Source organism: Coregonus lavaretus (assembly GCF_964263955.1).
Source record: "Coregonus lavaretus genome assembly, chromosome: 23".
NCBI classification, from domain to species: Eukaryota; Metazoa; Chordata; class Actinopteri; order Salmoniformes; family Salmonidae; genus Coregonus; species Coregonus lavaretus.
In genome coordinates, this window is record NC_140010.1 from 44,098,141 (window position 1) to 44,116,283 (window position 18,143).

At 41.6% G+C, this 18,143-nt stretch overlaps 1 protein-coding gene across 1 annotated transcript; it reads left to right on the forward strand.

Moving 5' to 3' along the window:
• The first annotated feature begins 6,610 nt into the window (after positions 1-6,610).
• Positions 6,611-14,506, forward strand: nol7 (nucleolar protein 7). Its single transcript, XM_084139543.1, has 8 exons — positions 6,611-6,824; positions 8,028-8,088; positions 9,579-9,634; positions 9,736-9,761; positions 9,918-10,017; positions 10,511-10,632; positions 13,626-13,703; positions 13,924-14,506. The coding sequence occupies exons 1-8, from the start codon at positions 6,640-6,642 to the stop codon at positions 13,995-13,997; spliced, it is 702 nt and encodes a 233-aa protein (XP_083995669.1). The 5' UTR covers positions 6,611-6,639; the 3' UTR covers positions 13,998-14,506.
• Positions 14,507-18,143: the final 3,637 nt, after the last annotated feature.

Genomic DNA, 18,143 nt, shown 5'->3' on the forward strand with positions numbered 1-18,143 from the left:
TATTTCCCCATAGGCTTTGTTCAACGAACCATTGCGGAGTTAGTGCCTACAAAAAGACGCCATTACTATTGTCAGAGAGGAAGAGAGAGGCCCAACTCGGCGGAAAATCTGTCTCACTCCAGTAGGTGGCGTTCTTTCGTTGCTTCGCCAACCAAGCAAGGAGTTTTTGTAGGGAGGTAAATGAGTGTCGAATTTGGTCAACAAAAACATGTATTGCTTGTTTGCTACGTGAGGTTTATTGATCGAATATAAGTTTTGTAATGCTTAAGTTGTTACTAGGGTACTGATATAAGTAGGACATGTGTCATCCCGGCAACTTTGAGAAAACACACTATATCGGGGGTTGTCTCGAGATGGCTATGCATATTCATGGTAGAATAGCGTCTCTCTCCATGGAATACAGGCGGTTGACGTCAACAACCCTCATTGAATATTCAAAAACAATATTACAATAATGAGATGTATCCACCAATCAAAAGAAAGGATAGGCGGGAGCTAGACAGCCCTCTGTGCCGCTTTGTGGACAACGACTCCTACTGTTAGGGGGAAGAGACATGTATCTAGTTTCAAGTTTTAATGTCACATGCACAAGTACAGTGAAATGCCTTTCTTGCAAACTCAAAACCCAACAATGAAATAATCAATTACAATGTATTATTAGAAAAAAAGACACGAGAAATAAGAATAGGAAATATGAAATACATAATAAAGTAAGTAAGTAAGCATACAGGAAATATTAAAAAAGTCAGTTCCAATACCATATTTGTATGTGCAGGGATATTGGAGTGATGGAGGTAGATATGTATAGTGGTAAGGGGACTAGCCAACAGGATATAAGATAAACAGAGGAGCTGTAGCTTGCATCTTGTCAGTATATCCATAATCTTTGCTATTGCTCTCTATGAGGGAGGGTTAGGTTATAATGCTGCATTTAAAACAATTGGGAAGCCGGAAATATCTGACTTCCGAGCGTTCATGACAGTGGAGGCTCCTCAGAGGAGGAAGGGGAGGACCATCCTCCTCAGTGAATTTCATAAAAATTAAAATTGTAAAACATTAAATTCTTTATCAATTTTAGATAAAAATATACTAAATATAATCACGTCACCAAATAACTGATTAAAACACACTATTTTGCAAAGAAGGTCTACAGTAGCCTCAACAGCACTCTGTAGGGTAGCACCATGGTGTAGCCAGAGGACAGCTAGCTTCCGTCCTTCTCTGGGTACATTGACTTCAATACAAAACCTAAGAGGCTCATGGTTCTCACCTCCTTCCATAGACTTACACAGTAATTATGACAACTTCCGGAGGACGTCCTCCAGCCTATCAGAGCTCTTGCAGCATGAACTGACATGTTGTCTACCCATTTAAAGGATCAGAGAATTGATCTAGAACTGAAAGCATAAGCTACAGCTAGCTAGCACTGCAGTGTATAAAATGTGGTGAGTAGTTGACTCAAAGAGAGAGAAAGACAATAGTTGAACAGTTTTGAACAAAAAAAATTTTTCTCCAAAATTAAGGAGAAGCAAGAGAGAAATATAGAGAGAGAGATTTCATCATTCTTTTTCACTTTCAGTTTCACTTACTTACCTAGCAAATGCAGCTAGCTAGTTTAGCCTACTGAAACACCCTGCTTAAACAGAGGGATGCTATGTTAGCTAGCTGGCTATGACTTTCCAACACAACACTGGAACTCTTCCAGGTCAAGGTAAGCTTTTGGGATTACTAATTTATTGCCACTGGGGCCCGCCAGTGTAACTGCTTACTGACTGTACACTAACGTTACTGCATGATTGTAGCGGGTTTACTAACGCATTAGTTCTATTAGCTATGCTGACTATGACGTTACTTTAGCTAATGTGGTGACAATGATGTAGGCTGTGTGCAGCAGTTTGGCTTGGAATTTTTTTTTTGCCTGGCCACATACAGCTGATTTGTTGTGCATTGAAGTCCACAAGCGAAGGGAAGAGGTGAGAGGAGTAGAGCCATAGATGCGAGAAGGAATACAACGTGGCTGCTATGAAAGTGAACAGTGTTTATGCATGATCAGGGGTGTATTCATTCCGTCGATTCTGTTGAAAAACGTTTCTTAAACGGAAGCAAACGGATCAAAACAGGGATAAACATACCTGAATTTGTCCAATAGAAACTCCTGTTTGCAACTATATCAGCTAGATGCAGGCAAGAATGTGCAAGGCGGTATTGAATGTCACTGTCTGTCACATCAAATTTGTCTCTCGACCTGTGTGCACCTACGTTGTAAACTTTCATTCATAGGCTAGCAACCTGGGTATAGGGAAAATTTGATTATCATGTAGTAGCCTAAACCTATCGCTGGGTGAATGGAATATGAATGAGAGTCATCCAATATGCTGTAATAGAAATAAGGCCATGCTCATGAAAAAAAAAGGTCCTCCCTCATCTTAAAAGGCACTGACCACCACTGGTTCATGACAACTGGGAACTCGGGAAAAACTAGCTCTGACTGAGGAAAAATCTTTTGAACAGTCATCCAACTCGGAATTCCAAGTCAGAAACTCAAGCATATTTCTAGACTTTCCGACCTGACATCATGATTTGACCACCCCCCGAGTTCCCATGGTGCATTCAAGACAACTGGGAACTCTGAAAAATACCAGGTCAAATCATGACGTCAGGGATCTCCAGGTCAGAAAGTCGGAACTCTAGAAAGAGGCCCGAGTTCCTAAGTTGGAATTCCAAGTTGAATTACTGTTCAAAAATATTTTTCCCAGTCGGAGCTCGTTTTTTTCAGAGTGTCTTGAACAAACTGAAATCGAAAGTAGGAGATTTCCGAGTTCCCAGTTGTTTTGAACGTGGCACCAGTTGTCTTGAAAATCTTTGGTTTCGCCACGACGTGGACTGATGAAGAGACGGTGGATGTGGTTGGAAGAGGGCGGTGGTTTGAAATGGAAAAGTGTCACGGTGGCTATTGATAAAGAAGAACATCAAGACGAAGCAGCTGCTTGTGACAGCCGGTTAAATGACTTCCCTTGAGAAGGCAAGAACTAGATGTACAGTGGGGAAAAAAAGTATTTAGTCAGCCACCAATTGTGCAAGTTCTCCCACTTAAAAAGATGAGAGAGGCCTGTAATTTTCATCATAGGTACACGTCAACTATGACAGACAAATTGAGAAAAAAAAATCCAGAAAATCACATTGTAGGATTTCTTAATGAATTTATTTGCAAATTATGGTGGAAAATAAGTATTTGGTCACCTACAAACAAGCAAGATTTCTGGCTGTCACAGACCTGTAACTTCTTCTTTAAGAGGCTCCTCTGTCCTCCACTCGTTACCTGTATTAATGGCACCTGTTTGAACTTGTTATCAGTATAAAAGACACCTGTCCACAACCTCAAACAGTCACACTCCAAACTCCACTATGGCCAAGACCAAAGAGCTGTCAAAGGACACCAGAAACAAAATTGTAGACCTGCACCAGGCTGGGAAGACTGAATCTGCAATAGGTAAGCAGCTTGGTTTGAAGAAATCAACTGTGGGAGCAATTATTAGGAAATGGAAGACATACAAGACCACTGATAATCTCCCTCGATCTGGGGCTCCACGCAAGATCTCACCCCGTGGGGTCAAAATGATCACAAGAACGGTGAGCAAAAATCCCAGAACCACACGGGGGGACCTAGTGAATGAACTGCAGAGAGCTGGGACCAAAGTAACAAAGCCTACCATCAGTAACACACTACGCCGCCAGGGACTCAAGTCCAGACGTGTCCCCCTGCTTAAGCCAGTACATGTCCAGGCCCATCTGAAGTTTGCTAGAGTGCATTTGGATGATCCAGAAGAGGATTGGGAGAATGTCATATGGTCAGATGAAACCAAAATATAACTTTTTGGTAAAAACTAAACTCGTCGTGTTTGGAGGACAAAGAATGCTGAGTTGCATCCAAAGAACACCATACCTACTGTGAAGCATGGGGGTGGAAACATCATGCTTTGGGGCTGTTTTCTGCAAAGGGACCAGGACGACTGATCCGTGTAAAGGAAAGAATGAATGGGGCCATGTATCGTGAGATTTTGAGTGAAAACCTCCTTCCATCAGCAAGGGCATTGAAGATGAAACGTGGCTGGGTCTTTCAGCATGACAATGATCCCAAACACACCGCCCGGGCAACGAAGGAGTGGCTTCGTAAGAAGCATTTCAAGGTCCTGGAGTGGCCTAGCCAGTCTCCAGATCTCAACCCCATAGAAAATCTTTGGAGGGAGGTGAAAGTCCGTGTTGCCCAGCGACAGCCCCAAAACATCACTGCTCTAGAGGATAACTGCATGGAGGAATGGGCCAAAATACCAGCAACAGTGTGTGAAAACCTTGTGAAGACTTACAGAAAACGTTTGACCTGTGTCATTGCCAACAAAGGGTATATAACAAAGTATTGAGAAACTTTTGTTATTGACCAAATACTTATTTTCCACCATAATTTGCAAATAAATTCATTAAAAATCCTACAATGTGATTTTCTGGAGAAAAAAATTCTCGTTTTGTCTGTCATACTTGACGAGTACCTATGATGAAAATTACAGGCCTCTCTCATCTTTTTAAGTGGGAGAACTTGCACAATTGGTGGCTGACTAAATACTTTTTTCCCCACTGTATGTCAAGAGAAGTGCAGTATTATCATAAGGAGACGTATACTTGGAATACGGAGGAGGAATGGAGGGAAAAACAGAGGCAGAGGAGGTCTAAGAGAGAGAGAGAGGAAGAGGGTGAGCTTGAGTCGGTTAAAAATGGCAGAAAAAAGGGAGATGGTTTGTTAAAGAAGAATTGTAGAAAGTGTAAGCAGAGTGAGTTGAAGACAGGAGGAGAAATGGAAGTGAATGAGGGCGAAGTATCGGAGGTGGTAGGTGTGGTGAAGTTCTCGGAGCTCGAGAATTTCACAGAGGGTCAGGATAAAGAATAGTCTGTGACAGTAGGATTGACGTTTTTGGAAAAAGTGGACCCTTGCCGTTTGGCTGATGAATTTGTGGTTTCACGGTGGGAGAAAACAGAGTTGGGTGCTGTGGAATCGGTGAGGGTAACCAGAAGCGGTCTTGTGATAATTGTTTGTGTTTCTGCTGGTCAGAGGGAGCAGGCGCTCCGCGTTAAACGAATGGGGGCAAGAGATGTGAATTGTTTTGCTCTCAAGAAAAGGGTGCCATTGAAAGGAGTGATTACTGGGGTGGCGGTAAATGTGAAAGCTGACCAACTGAAGGGGAAGATTCCCAGTGTTTGTGATGCTCGTTGTTTGGTGCGACGCAGACAGGATGGCATGAGTGGTGACACAGAAGAGTTGTCTGTTCTTTTGAGTTTTAATGTTGAGTCCTGTAAGTTATCCTGTACGAGCTTTTGTGCCTAATACATTACGTTGTTACAGGTGTCAAGCTTATGGGCATGTGGCAGTGGTGTGTAGGAGGTAGGTTCCTAGGTGTGAGAAGTGTGCAGAAGGGCATGAGACAAAGGAATGTGTAGCATTGGGGAAAGTAGTGGTATGTGTTAATTGTAGGGGTGCCCATGGGGCTGGGGATCAGAAATGTCAGGTGCGAGAGAGGCAGGTTGAGGTTTCCAGGGTTAGAGTAGTGCAGAAGTTGTCATATGCTGAGGCAGTGAAGAAAGTAGAGGAAGATGGGTCAAGGGGGAGGGATCCTGAGAGGAGTGGTGTGAGTAGTAGATCTGTACCAGTACAGAGTGATAAACCAACAAGTGATATACAGTGCCTTCGGAAAGTATTCAGACCCCTTGACTTTTTCCACATTTAACTTTATTCTAAAATGTATTAATTTATTTTATTTTCTCGTCAATCTACACACATTACCCCATAATTACAAAGCAAAAACAGGTTTTTAGAAATGTTTGCTAATTTATATATATATATATATAAAAAACGTAAATATCACATTTACATAAGTATTCAGACCCTTTACTCAGTACTTTGTTGAAGCACTTTTGGCAGTGATTACAGCATCGCTCTTCTTGGGTATGACGCTACAAGCTTGGCACACCTGTATTTCGGGAATTTCTCCCATTCTTCTCTGCAGATCCTCTCAAGCTCTGTCAGGTTGGATGGGGAACGTCCCTGCACAGCTATTTTGAGGTCTCTGCAGAGATGTTAGATCGGGTTCAAGTCCAGGCTCTGGCTGGGCCACTCAAGGGCATTCAGAGACTTGTCCCGAAGCCACTCCTGCATGGTCTTGGCTGTGTGCTTATGGTATGGATTGGATTTTTAGCATTTATAGCAATGGTTATCAACTGTACTGCAGGGATGGAACGTAAGTTGCAGAAAATTGAGGTTGTGGTGGCAGCTGCAGCGAGGTATTTGGGTGTGCCAGACTTGATGTCAGAAGAGTTACAGGGTGTGTTAAGTCGTGGTGTCCCATCCTTTCAGGCTGTTGGCCTGAAGTAGGACTAAATAGTGGAGTATGGTGTTTATTTTTTATATTTTTTTATATATATAAAAAATTAGTGAGTGTAGTGTTAGATAGTTTTTTTTAGTTTTTTTAAGCAAAGTATAAGGGAGTTATACTCCAGTCTAGTAGGTGGCGGTAATGCAACATTTATTGGATGCCAACCGCCCTTAAACCTCATCAAATAAGAAGACGTGGACTGATGACGTAACGACCCAAGATGGCGAAAAAACTGCATAGGAAATCTGCATCGTCCTCAAATAAATTAAATAGTGCAAACATGACGGATGATTTTCAATTACATCTCGACTCAAGCGACGACGATGCTCCAGAAGAGGTGACCTTCGAAGATTCAAAGGCTTCCGCTCTACGGAACATGAAAGATGCGTTGGAGACAGCCAAAAGGTACAGGCTAGCTACGTGCTAATGCTAACGATGTCCTCATGGTACAGTAGTGTTTTGTTAGAGTAACGTTCATGAAAAAACGTTTTTTTAATCGAAAACCAGATGTTTTAGGCTTATTTCTAGTGAAACACGTCAATTCTGGTCTTCATTTTGATAGTTCGTTGCAATAGTGATATTTTGGTCTTTTAGTAGTAAATCTAATTAGTTTTGCTCCCTAGCGGTTCAACTCTACCATTGAAATCGTGATGTAGAGGAGGTGCCTCTACGTCATACGTCATCTCAAGGGAGGTGTTCGGTATGAAATACACTCCCATCTAGATGTGCTTGTGCTGAGTGGTACCGCCTCAAGGCTTACTATAAAAGCAGATGACATCGTGTCTTATTTGGCAATGGTCTTGGTAAATTAAGTGTGCCAATATATTTTGCATGATGCTTCCTTGTCTAGACTACTGACCTTGCACAAAATTCAAATGGCAGTAAGGCACATTTCTGCATATGACCAAATTCGTTTTTGCTTATCGTTTCATACTATGAGGATGAGGATTATACGTTTGTTTATATTTGTAGCTACATCATTCATAACAAGAAATGGATGACAATGGTGGTCATGTCAACTCATATTTTTTCCCAACAGCTATGACTGATTGGTCTGCTCAAACAGTTGGCTCATAGCTCAGTGGTTGTGAGTTCTAATCCCACATGGGGCAGAATTTTATTTTTATTTTTAAATGCCCACACACACTTCTAATTCTAAAAAGTGAAAGCATACCTGTGAGCGGGGTCGCCCTGGTAGTAGTTGTAGGTTTTTACACAGTACCCAAGACCAAAGTGAGTGAATTTGACCAATGGAAAAAGAGCTAGTGCGTAAATACAGCAATCCGGTTTGGATTGAATTGAGCCCTTCATTTTCAAGCTATGACTGCATTTTTCCCAACACAATAACGCAATAAATGTGAGTCCACATTTCAAAGATTTATTGCGCCCCATGGGGGATTCGAATTTACACTGCAATTGGCAGTAGATATCTAGGAACCCGGCACCTTACCACCGTGTGCTAACTGTCCATGAGCAATTCCCCCCACCCACAACTTCTCACCAGAATTCATTTTTTGAAAATGTTAAAGGGTTGGGCAAAGGCAGAAATTGGGGTTGAGAGTTACCCTTCAATGGCTAGCCTGAGGTAACACATTCATTTGTTCACAGAGAAAAGGATTTTCTCAAAGAAAAACGAAGGAAGAGACAGGAGCTGTTTCAAGAACAGAAGGTAGGTCCATGTCTCAATGTTGTCAATGTTATTAGCACAGTAACGTTAACGTTATCTCTGCCACAATTTAATAATAATAATAATTTGGTGGGTGCTTATCAGGGTTTCCGTTATGAAAATGTGGCCCCAGTCCTGCAGCATTTTAATTTACCATTGGGTGCGTAACCTGATTAAGGAGTCCACCCACGTTGCTCAAAATAACAGAAATCACATTTATATTATAGTAATTCATCTCAACAGAACATGCAAGTCGAGGATGCAGTGACGTGTGTCCTTAACGCGCACTTTGAAGATGTTAGAATAAATGTCCACATTTACTTTTCTTCAGCCAACAAGACAAGTAACAAACAGCAGAATCACTAGCCTATGCATAGTCGGCGTGTGAGTTTCGAGTTCCCGTTCCCCAGACCTGAATCCAATTGAGCACATCTGGGACATCATGTCTCGCTCCATCCACCAACGCCACGTTGCACCACAGACTGTCCAGGAATTGGCGGATGCTTTAGTCCAGGTCTGGGAGGAGATCCCTCAGGAGACCATCCGCCACCTCATCAGGAGCATGCCCAGGCGTTGTAGGGAGGTCATACAGGCACGTGGAGGCCACACACACTACTGAGCCTCATTTTGACATGTTTTAAGGACATTACATCAAAGTTGGATCAGCCTGTAGTGTGGTTTTCCACTTTAATTTTGAGGGTGACTCCAAATCCAGACCTCCATGGGTTGATAAATTTGATTTCCATTGATCATTTTTGTGATTTTGTTGTCAGCACATTCAACTATGTAAAGAAAAAAATATTTAATAAGATTATTTCATTCATTCAGATCTAGGATGTGTTATTTTAGTGTTGGCTTTATTTTTTTGAGCAGTGTATATATATATATATATATATTTTTTTTAAATCCATTTTAGAACACGGCTGTAACTTAACAAAATGTGGAACATGTCAAGGAGGCTGAATACTTTCAACTGGTATTTCCATAAATTAATAGGCAAAGAAAATCATTATTTCGCAATGGGATTTTTTTTTTTCTTCTCCCGGATAATTGGTCGGTGCCAATTTTATTTATAGTTTTTTCTATTTTGTTACAGCGAAAAGCCGGCTATTACCCTGGTGCTTATATATGTCCTATTGTGTTTTTTGCATATCCCAACTCCCCTTGAGACCAGCCATTATCAACGGCAACCCTGGAGCAATTAGGGTTAAGTGCCTTGCTCAAGGGCACAGACAGATTTGACCTTGTCGGCTCGGGGATTCGAACAAGCGACCTTTTGGGTACTGGCCCAACGCTAGGCTGCCTGCCGCCCATTTACTGCGCGCAGTCATATTTGGCACAATTTCTGTCAGAAGTAATAGCAAATACGTTTATTTCCCTATGCTTTAAGGCAGTGTTTTGAGATTTTCTATTTCTCACAACTTTCAGTTGCCAAGGGCTCAAAGGGTTATAATTTTGGTGAGCGAATTTCTCTTCCATGTTGTTTTGTACAGAAAAGAAGTCTTCTCCCTGCAGACATTCTAGAAGAAATTGACACAGCTCCATCAAAGTAAGTGCACATAGGCCTATACCCCAATATGCAACAATTATGATATACTTTTATATTGCCATACGGATATGAAACTAACTGTTCCTAACCCATCTCTTTAGAAAACAGAAGTTACCTGGAGCTCAAGGTAGATATGTTCTCATCACCTCACATAGTTAATTTTCAAGTAGCCGTCTCGTTTCTTCCTTATTGAAATTATAATTTACCTTTCAACAAATTGTTAAATAATGGCTACTGCTTCAGTTTCTAAAACTAAATTGGCTTATTTTGTCCTTAATCCCAGCTGAAAGCAACAATGAAGAGGCAAGCTGTTCAGGGGAGGAGGGGAGCGAAGGATCGGAACAAGAGAAGGAGGCGAAAGGATTCAAGGGAAATATCCGGAGGTAAAACTGAATTCTGGTCCCATAGGCTGAATTTATACAGGCAGCCCAATGTTGATCTTTTGACAATAATTGGGCAAAATATCATATTTGGGCTGCCTGTGTAAATGCAGCCATAAAGGCATGTCTAACATGCTACACTGGGCGTGTAACTTTTGCCGTGCGTGAGATGAGCACATTCATTTCAATGAAACCAGGGCATAAGAAGCGTGGCTCCGTAAGAGGCTTGTGGTATGCACAGGGTAAAATTACTCTCTGGTTCTATTATCAAGAATTTGACACGTGGCTCACGTCTGAGAACACTTGCTAAAGTGGCTCACGCTCTGCAAAAGTTACTAATCCAGTAAAGCAGCTAAGAACCTACTGTTTTTCGCGACGCCCCCTTTGTAGCTCCCCTGTAAGGTTTACGACTAGGCAAGCATCCTTTTGAAAAAAATCCATTCTAATGCTCCTCTAGTAGGAATGGTCCATTAATGACACACACCTCTCGTTTCAGTCTGAAGGGGAACTACAGCATAATGAGGGTGGCGGACCAATCTTCAGCCAACTCCCAACAGCAGACAGCCATGGATTTCATACAGGCCAGACTGTATGGCCCGGGAAGTCAGAGGACGACAAGTATGAACACACACCAGGGTTTCGTTAGGAAAATATGGCACTGGACATTTGACCGGCAGCATTTAAATTTAACAGACATTTGAGAAATTTAACGGACCCATATGCATTGGGTGCGTAACCCGATTAGAGCGTCCAGCCACAGTGCTCATAATGACAGATTACATTTCGATGATGGCTATTCATCTTAACAGCTGATGCAACAGATCAGAATGTTTAGCTTAAAACATTTATAAACAATTTCTTCATGAAAAGTCAATGTTCGTTCCATAGGCAAATGCAATTAGCGGAAAAACAGTTGTCAAAAGCGCACCGCACATGCGAGCGGTTTCATGTGACAGATGAAAATATCCGTTTAGAAATTTAGAAAGAGGGGAGATCTAAAGATGCAACAATTAGCTACTGGACAACGAAAGAGTTGATTTGAAAACAAATAGAATATGAGAGAAATGGGCTACTGGTTTAAATGGCATAAGGACGTCTTTATAATTGCCTCCACGTTTCTATGGTCGGATTTTACTTTGAAGCAAGGTAAGACATGTCTGATAATGAAGTAAAAGGTTCAGGATTCAAACAATTAAGTATAGGTTATTGAAATGCATACTGCCTCTAGCTCATTGAAAAGTGGTGTGACGCGCCGAAGACTGCCTACTGTTGCCTGAGTGTACAAAACATTAGGAACACCTTCCTAATATTGAGTCGCACACCCTTTTGCCCTCAGAACAGCCTCAATTCGTTGGGGCATGGACCCTACAAGGTGTCAAGCGTTCCACAGGGATGCTGGCCCATGTTGACTCCAATGCTTCCTACAGTTGTCAAGTTGGCTGGATGTCCTTTGGGTAGTGGACCATTTTTTACACACACGGGAAACTGTTGAGCATGAAAAACCCAGCAGCGGTACAGTTCTTGACACACTCAAACCGGTGCGCCTGGCACCTACTACCATACCCTGTTCACTTAAATATTTTGTCTTGCCCATTCACCCTCTGAGTGAACACATACACAATCCATGTCTCAAGGCTTAAAAATCCTTCTTTGACATGTCTCCTCCCCTTCATCTACCTACACTGATTGAAGTGGATTTAACAAGTGACCTCAATAAGCGATCATAGCTTTCACCTGGTCAGTCTGTCATGGAAATAGATGTTCCTAATGTTTTGTACACTCCGTGTATATGCACTTGAATGGCAAATGGGAAGCGCGCTTCAATTACCAGTTGAGAAATACAAATGGTAACTTTTTAATCGTGGCCATCACAACTGTTAACAGGTGATTGCATTTCGAATTATTGTGCAATGATTGGGCTTATAAAAGCACTGCACGTTTCCCTCCAGCAGCAACAAACTAGCTGTTTGAGGAGCTGTAGAAGCAGCTCTCGCACTGACAGATGTTCTGCTCATAGGCTCTGTATTTGAATGCTCTGCGCATGTAATAAACATAACGAAAATACACACGCGCCAATTTTAATTTCACACAATTATGCAAATTAACCTATAGACCGATAAGCATGACCTGTCAAATGAATTTACATCGACTGCTATTTCCATCAGTCATCAGTGAATAGGCTAAAAAGCATTATTTAGCAATGGAATTTTTCTTCTCTCTGACCATTGGCCAGCGGCAGTTTTATTTATCAGCTTTTAATTTTTTGGGGGGGCCAAATGCCGGCCATTACCGGCTAACAGAAACCATGACAAACACACGCACTCCTCACATGAAGACAAATGCACACACCAAGATTGCTTGTGTTACCCAGCTGACAGTTGTCATTCCTCTTTGTTTCCGGTATTGGATTACAATACGTATCGCCGTACACAAACCACAAACATGCCTCCGGTATCAAACAGGGCCTTATACTACGAATCAGGTTTGCGGAGTTACCGAAGTAACTTTGGTCACCTCTGATTACACCTTTTAGCCGGGTAAATTTCTATGGCAATGAATCCTTCAGAACTAGCCTGCTCCAGGGCAGGCTAACTTGGAGCTTACTCCATTTATCCTGAATGAAGTGTCTCAGCCACGAGTTGAGGACCAATGAAATCAGATTCCCTCCCTCTTGCAAAGATTGCATCATCATCCCCTTCATTTGAGTAAGATGACTGATTTTAAATATTTTATTAAATCAATGTGTTAAAGAAAACACTGAACAAAAATATAAAACGCAAAATGTAAAGGGTTTCAGACCATTGAGAAACAAGATTCTCTGGTCTGATGAAACCAAGATTGAACTCTTTGGCCAGAATGCCAAGCGCCACGTCTGGAGGAAACCTGGCACCATCCCTACGGTGAAGCATCATGCTGTTGGGATGTTTTTCAGCAGAAGGGACTGGGAGACTAGTCAGGATCGAGGGAAAGATGAATTGCACAAAGTACAGAGATCCTTGATGAAAACCTGCTCCAGAGCGCTCAGGACCTCAGACTGGTGTGAAGGTTCACCTTCCAACAGGACAACGACCCTAAGCACACAGCCAAGACAACGCAGGAGTGGCTTCGGGACAAGTCTCAATGTCCTTGAGTCACCCAGCCAGAGCCCGGACTTGAACCTGATCGAACATCTCTGGAGAGACCTGAAAATAGCTGTGCAGCGAGGCTTCACATCCAACCTGACAGAGCTTGAGACGATCTGCAGAGAAGAATGGGAGATACTCCCCAAATACAGGTGTGCCAAGCTTGTGGCGTCATTCCCAAGAAGACTCAAGGCTGTAATCGCTGCCAAAGGTGCTTCAACAAAGTACTGAGTAAAGGGTCTGAATACTTATGTAAATGTGATTTCCGTTTTTATTTTAACATTTGCCTACATTTCTAAAAACCAGTTTTTGCTTTGTCATTTTGGAGTATTGTGTGTAGATTGATGAGGGAAAAACAAAATTTAATCAATTTTAGAATAAGGCTGTAATGTAACAAAATGTGGAAAAAGTCAAGGGGTCTGAATACTTTCCAAATGCACTGTATACCCCTGTTCTAATATCAGTCATTGTTGTCTCTCTTCGCTACAGGCAATCAACTTCTCTCCCTTCAAAATAAGAGAGGCCAAAATAAAAGTGCGGCCGTGCAGTTTGTGAATAAGAAATGGGGTGAGTTTCCTACGTCCTTCAACAAGCTGTGCTTGGCTCAGCTCTTCCACAATCAATACACAATTTCTACATGGCTGCCACGACTTAAAATGCATCAGTAGTAATGTGATTGTTATAGAATTGCATCTGGCTCTTTGGGTCACACTGCTACTCGGTTTACTAAATGGTTTTGAATGTTATCTGGGAAGGATTGCTTATCTGTGATGTCATATCCTTACAGGCACAGAGAAGAAGGCAAAAGCGGAGAAGTTGAAGAAGCAATGGATTCACAAACAGAAGGTTCCCTCAAGCTGAGCAAATGGGGAAATATGGGGTGGACACCAATCGGGTAATCTCCCTTTCACTCTGCCCTGATCTGAAAGCTCTGGATAGGTTGAATATTTGTGGTTATATATTAAACTAGCCTTCTGGTTTGGGCCAATGTTGGTTCCGTCACTTTGCTTTCATCCAGACCATTCAGAAGCCGGATCAAGCATCTGAGAGTAGGAGTGCTGATCATGTAATTTGAGTCATTGTGATGTAAAAGGCAAAACTGATCCTGAATCAGCACACCTACTCTGATACATATGGCCACCGATCTCAGAGTTAAGTAAATCCGTTTTTATATATTTTTGCACCTCATGTGGAATGATCTCAAACTCCTTAAAGTTGGAGCCTCTAGGGCAGTTCAGGTGGATGTTAGAGGGCCTTTTTACTGAAGAATGTGTTTGTTTCATATGATTGTGTTTTGCTTTTCATGTATGTGTGTGTGTGTGTGTGTATATATATACACACACACACTGAATAAAAATATAATTGCAACATGTAAAGTGTTGGTCCCGTGTTTCATGAGCTAAAATAAAAGATCCCAGAAATGTTCCATACACAAAAAAAGCTTAATTTCTCTCATTGTGTGCACATCCCTGTTAGTATTTCTCCTTTGCCAAGATAATCCATCCACCTGAAAGGTGTGGCATATCAAGAAGCTGATTAAACAGCATGATCATTACTAGGGCTGTCCCCGACAAAAAATATATATAAATTGGTAGACCGAGAGCCGTCCTGTTCTTTCGACCAATCGATTGGTTGAAATGTTTAAACTTTATTTTTTTCCATATAGTCACGCACCCTATGTGTTTGAATAAAATCAACTACATATGCACTGATCTTGTCTGATTTTGATTAAGACACAGAAATGACGGTCACACTGTAAAAAAAATGACAGCTAGTGCCTGTGTGACTGGCGCATGTTGTCTCGCCATCTTCCCTACTGCAGCGAAAAGGCAACACAGCAAGTGTTTATTGCGCTGTCCGTGCTGAAGCTGCAAGATTTCAGCCATTCAGTTTCTTGTTTCTGACTGAAAAGTTCTGTTTTCCCTCAACTCTTGCTCTCTTTACGTGAAACATGTAAGCATCGCATGCAACCACTAGGGCCTGACCTTTTAGCCTATCATAATCACATCAATAAATTGGTTATAACGCCGAAATCAGCAAAATGGATGCGGAGGATGTGAAAAAGAAATTCGAAACGGGCGAATGTTTACTGGTTGCTCAGGAGGGTACGGGGAAGTCAGCTCTGCGGAAGACATTTGACTTAGTTGTGGAAACTACTGGAGATCAAGAAAAAGAAGGGTATAGGAGCAAGTGTTGAGCGAGTTATGTGTGCCAAACAGTTGCTGTTAGATTACAATATTATAATTTGTCTGATCGTTTGGAACAGTGTAAACAACACTAAATGTGTATCAGTCTGTTCCAAAAAAGAAGGAAGATAAAGCCTTTCTTACAGCAGACTAAAAACAGTTGCATGCTTTTGTGAATTGTAGTTTTATTGTTTAGGCTAATTATTCTAAGCTCCCTTTATTCATTTTAAAACAAATGCTTGATTGCATTTCAAAGCATGAATGTCTCGTATGCTGTGTGATGGCATGAACGATTGATTGATACAGTAGCCTATATATTTAAATATAGGCCTAAGTTACGGTATTAAGACTGAACAGGACACGCTCTTAAGCCTACAGCTCGATGGTGGTTATACAAGGCTACTATACAAAGCCTACTAATGATAACATTAGTTATTATAATTATAATAATAACAATAAGATCAAGAAAAAGGAGGATATAGGCGCGAGAGCTGCGTGCATATGTGTGACAAACAGGTGCTGTTACGGTACAGGTGCTGCCTGTTTGGAAAACTGTAAACGCTAAATAAGTAATGCCAGTCTGTTCTAACGGGGAAAAAATGTACATCCTTTATTACAGCATAGCAATGATTAAAAACAGCCGAATCTGTGAAATTGCTTTATCCGACATTTTGCCGTTTCATGAGGCTTGGTGCTCACGGAAGTAGGCTATTAAACAAACACTCAAAACAGGCAACAGAAGCAAGATCTGTCTCATTTCTGTAGATATATATGGATGATTTATAAATCCCGGCACATTTAAGTTGGGATATTGATTATAGACCTAAACTTAAGTTGGTTTGCTCTCTCCTCAATTTTCTTAGACAATTAGGCGAAGGCAAGGGCTGTTTCCTCATCTCTGCTGCTGCTCCCTCCGCCGCATTGTTCTCAATCCCGATATCCTGGTTAACTTTGCTATTATGTACATAGCAACATAGGGAAAGGCGGCAATTCTACGGCGCACTGAATATTTTTTCATTACCGCGGACAGCGACCGTATCCAACGCAGGAGAAAGCACATTTGTTATAAAATATTATTTGTGTTGCATCATTTTTACATAATAACCATATACAATTTCAGTTTCACGTCTTCGAGTGATAGACTGTGCCATCCCTGTGGTCCACTAAGACGTGCAAATCAGACAGGTGTCTTGTGCACCATCAAAAAATATTATAATAATTGCAACTACTCGACTAAAGAAATCTCGGTCGACCAAACAATCAACCAGTCGACTAAATGGGGTCAGCCCTAATCATTACACCAGGTGACTTTGTGCTGGGGACAATAAAGGGACACCAAAATGTAGTCACATAACACAATGCCACTGATGTCTCAAGTTTTGAGGGAGCGCGCAATTGGCATGCTGACTGCAGGAATGTCCACCAGAACTGTTGCCAGAGAATTTAATGTTAATTTCTCTACCATAAGCCACTTCCAACATCGTTTTAGAGAATTTGGCAGTACGTCCAACCGGCCTAACAACCGCAAACTACATAACCACACCAGCCCAGGACCTCCACATTTGGCTTCTTCACCTGTGGGATCGTCTGAGAGCAGCCACCCGTACAGCTGATGAAACAGGAGTATTTTGGTCTGTAATAAAGCCATTTTGTGGGGAAAAACTCATTCTGATTGGCTGGGCCTATGCCCTTCCAGGCCTACCCATGGCTGAACCCCTGCCCAGTCATGTGAAATCCATAGATTAGGGCCTAATGAATTTATTTCAATTGACTGATTTCCTTATATGAACTGTAACGGAGTAAAATTGTTGCATGTTGCGTTTATTTTTGTTCAGTATAGATAAGTATAGTGCAATTGTTGTTTTATTGACGTGTTCATGCAGGGCTCCTCTGCAAAAGAGACCGTGGTCTCAGCATATGACTCCCTCGCTAAAAAAGGCCAGGGAGCAATTTCAGATTGGAATTAATCCCAAGAAGTGAAGGATGTCATCTGTAACCGCAGCCTGCATTGGACATTTCAGATTCGCCAGGTTGCCACTGAAGACAGAATCAACTGAGAACAGACTGAAGCATGTGATGAAAATGCAGCCCAAGTGGATGTGTCAAAGCCAACTGTCATGGCACCCTATTCCCCATTTAGTGCACTACTTTGACCTGGGCCCATAGTAGCGCACTGTATAGGAAAAAAGGTACCATTTGGGACAGACATAGCTATGAAAGACTGATCTTCTGAAGATAATTTGGCCAAAGTCCCAAATGTTTCCATACTGTATATCATGCAATATGATTTCTAATCTGAAAGAACAAAACAATATAAACCACAAACTGTTTCAACAAAGTCATAAAGGAAAGAATGGTGTGTGTACTCGAACTGATAGTCAGACATTGAGGGCCGGTTTCCCAGACAGATTAGAAATACCCAATGCGTTAGTATTTACTTTTAGCCTTAACATTCTTGGGCTATATGTATCAGAGTAGGACTGCTGATCTAGGATTAGATCATCCATGTCCATATTATTCATTGTGATCTGAAAAGCAAAATGGATCCTAAATCAGAACTCCTACTCTGAGATGCTTGATATGGCCTCTGGTTGTGGTTTCGCTGCGGCTGCAAGCACTAAAACACAGTTGCAATGTCGCCTTCCTAGATGTTTTTTTATTTATTGTAAATGTGGTAACCACAGTGCAGTTGACAATACCGTTTTATTTTCTATTTTGCTGTTGAGAGTACTAAAGGAGATCCGGTAAACAAAAACTAGTAAAGAGCAAGGCCGGGATTCAAAAGGCGCTTTGTAGACAAGCTCATTGCACTGGAACAATT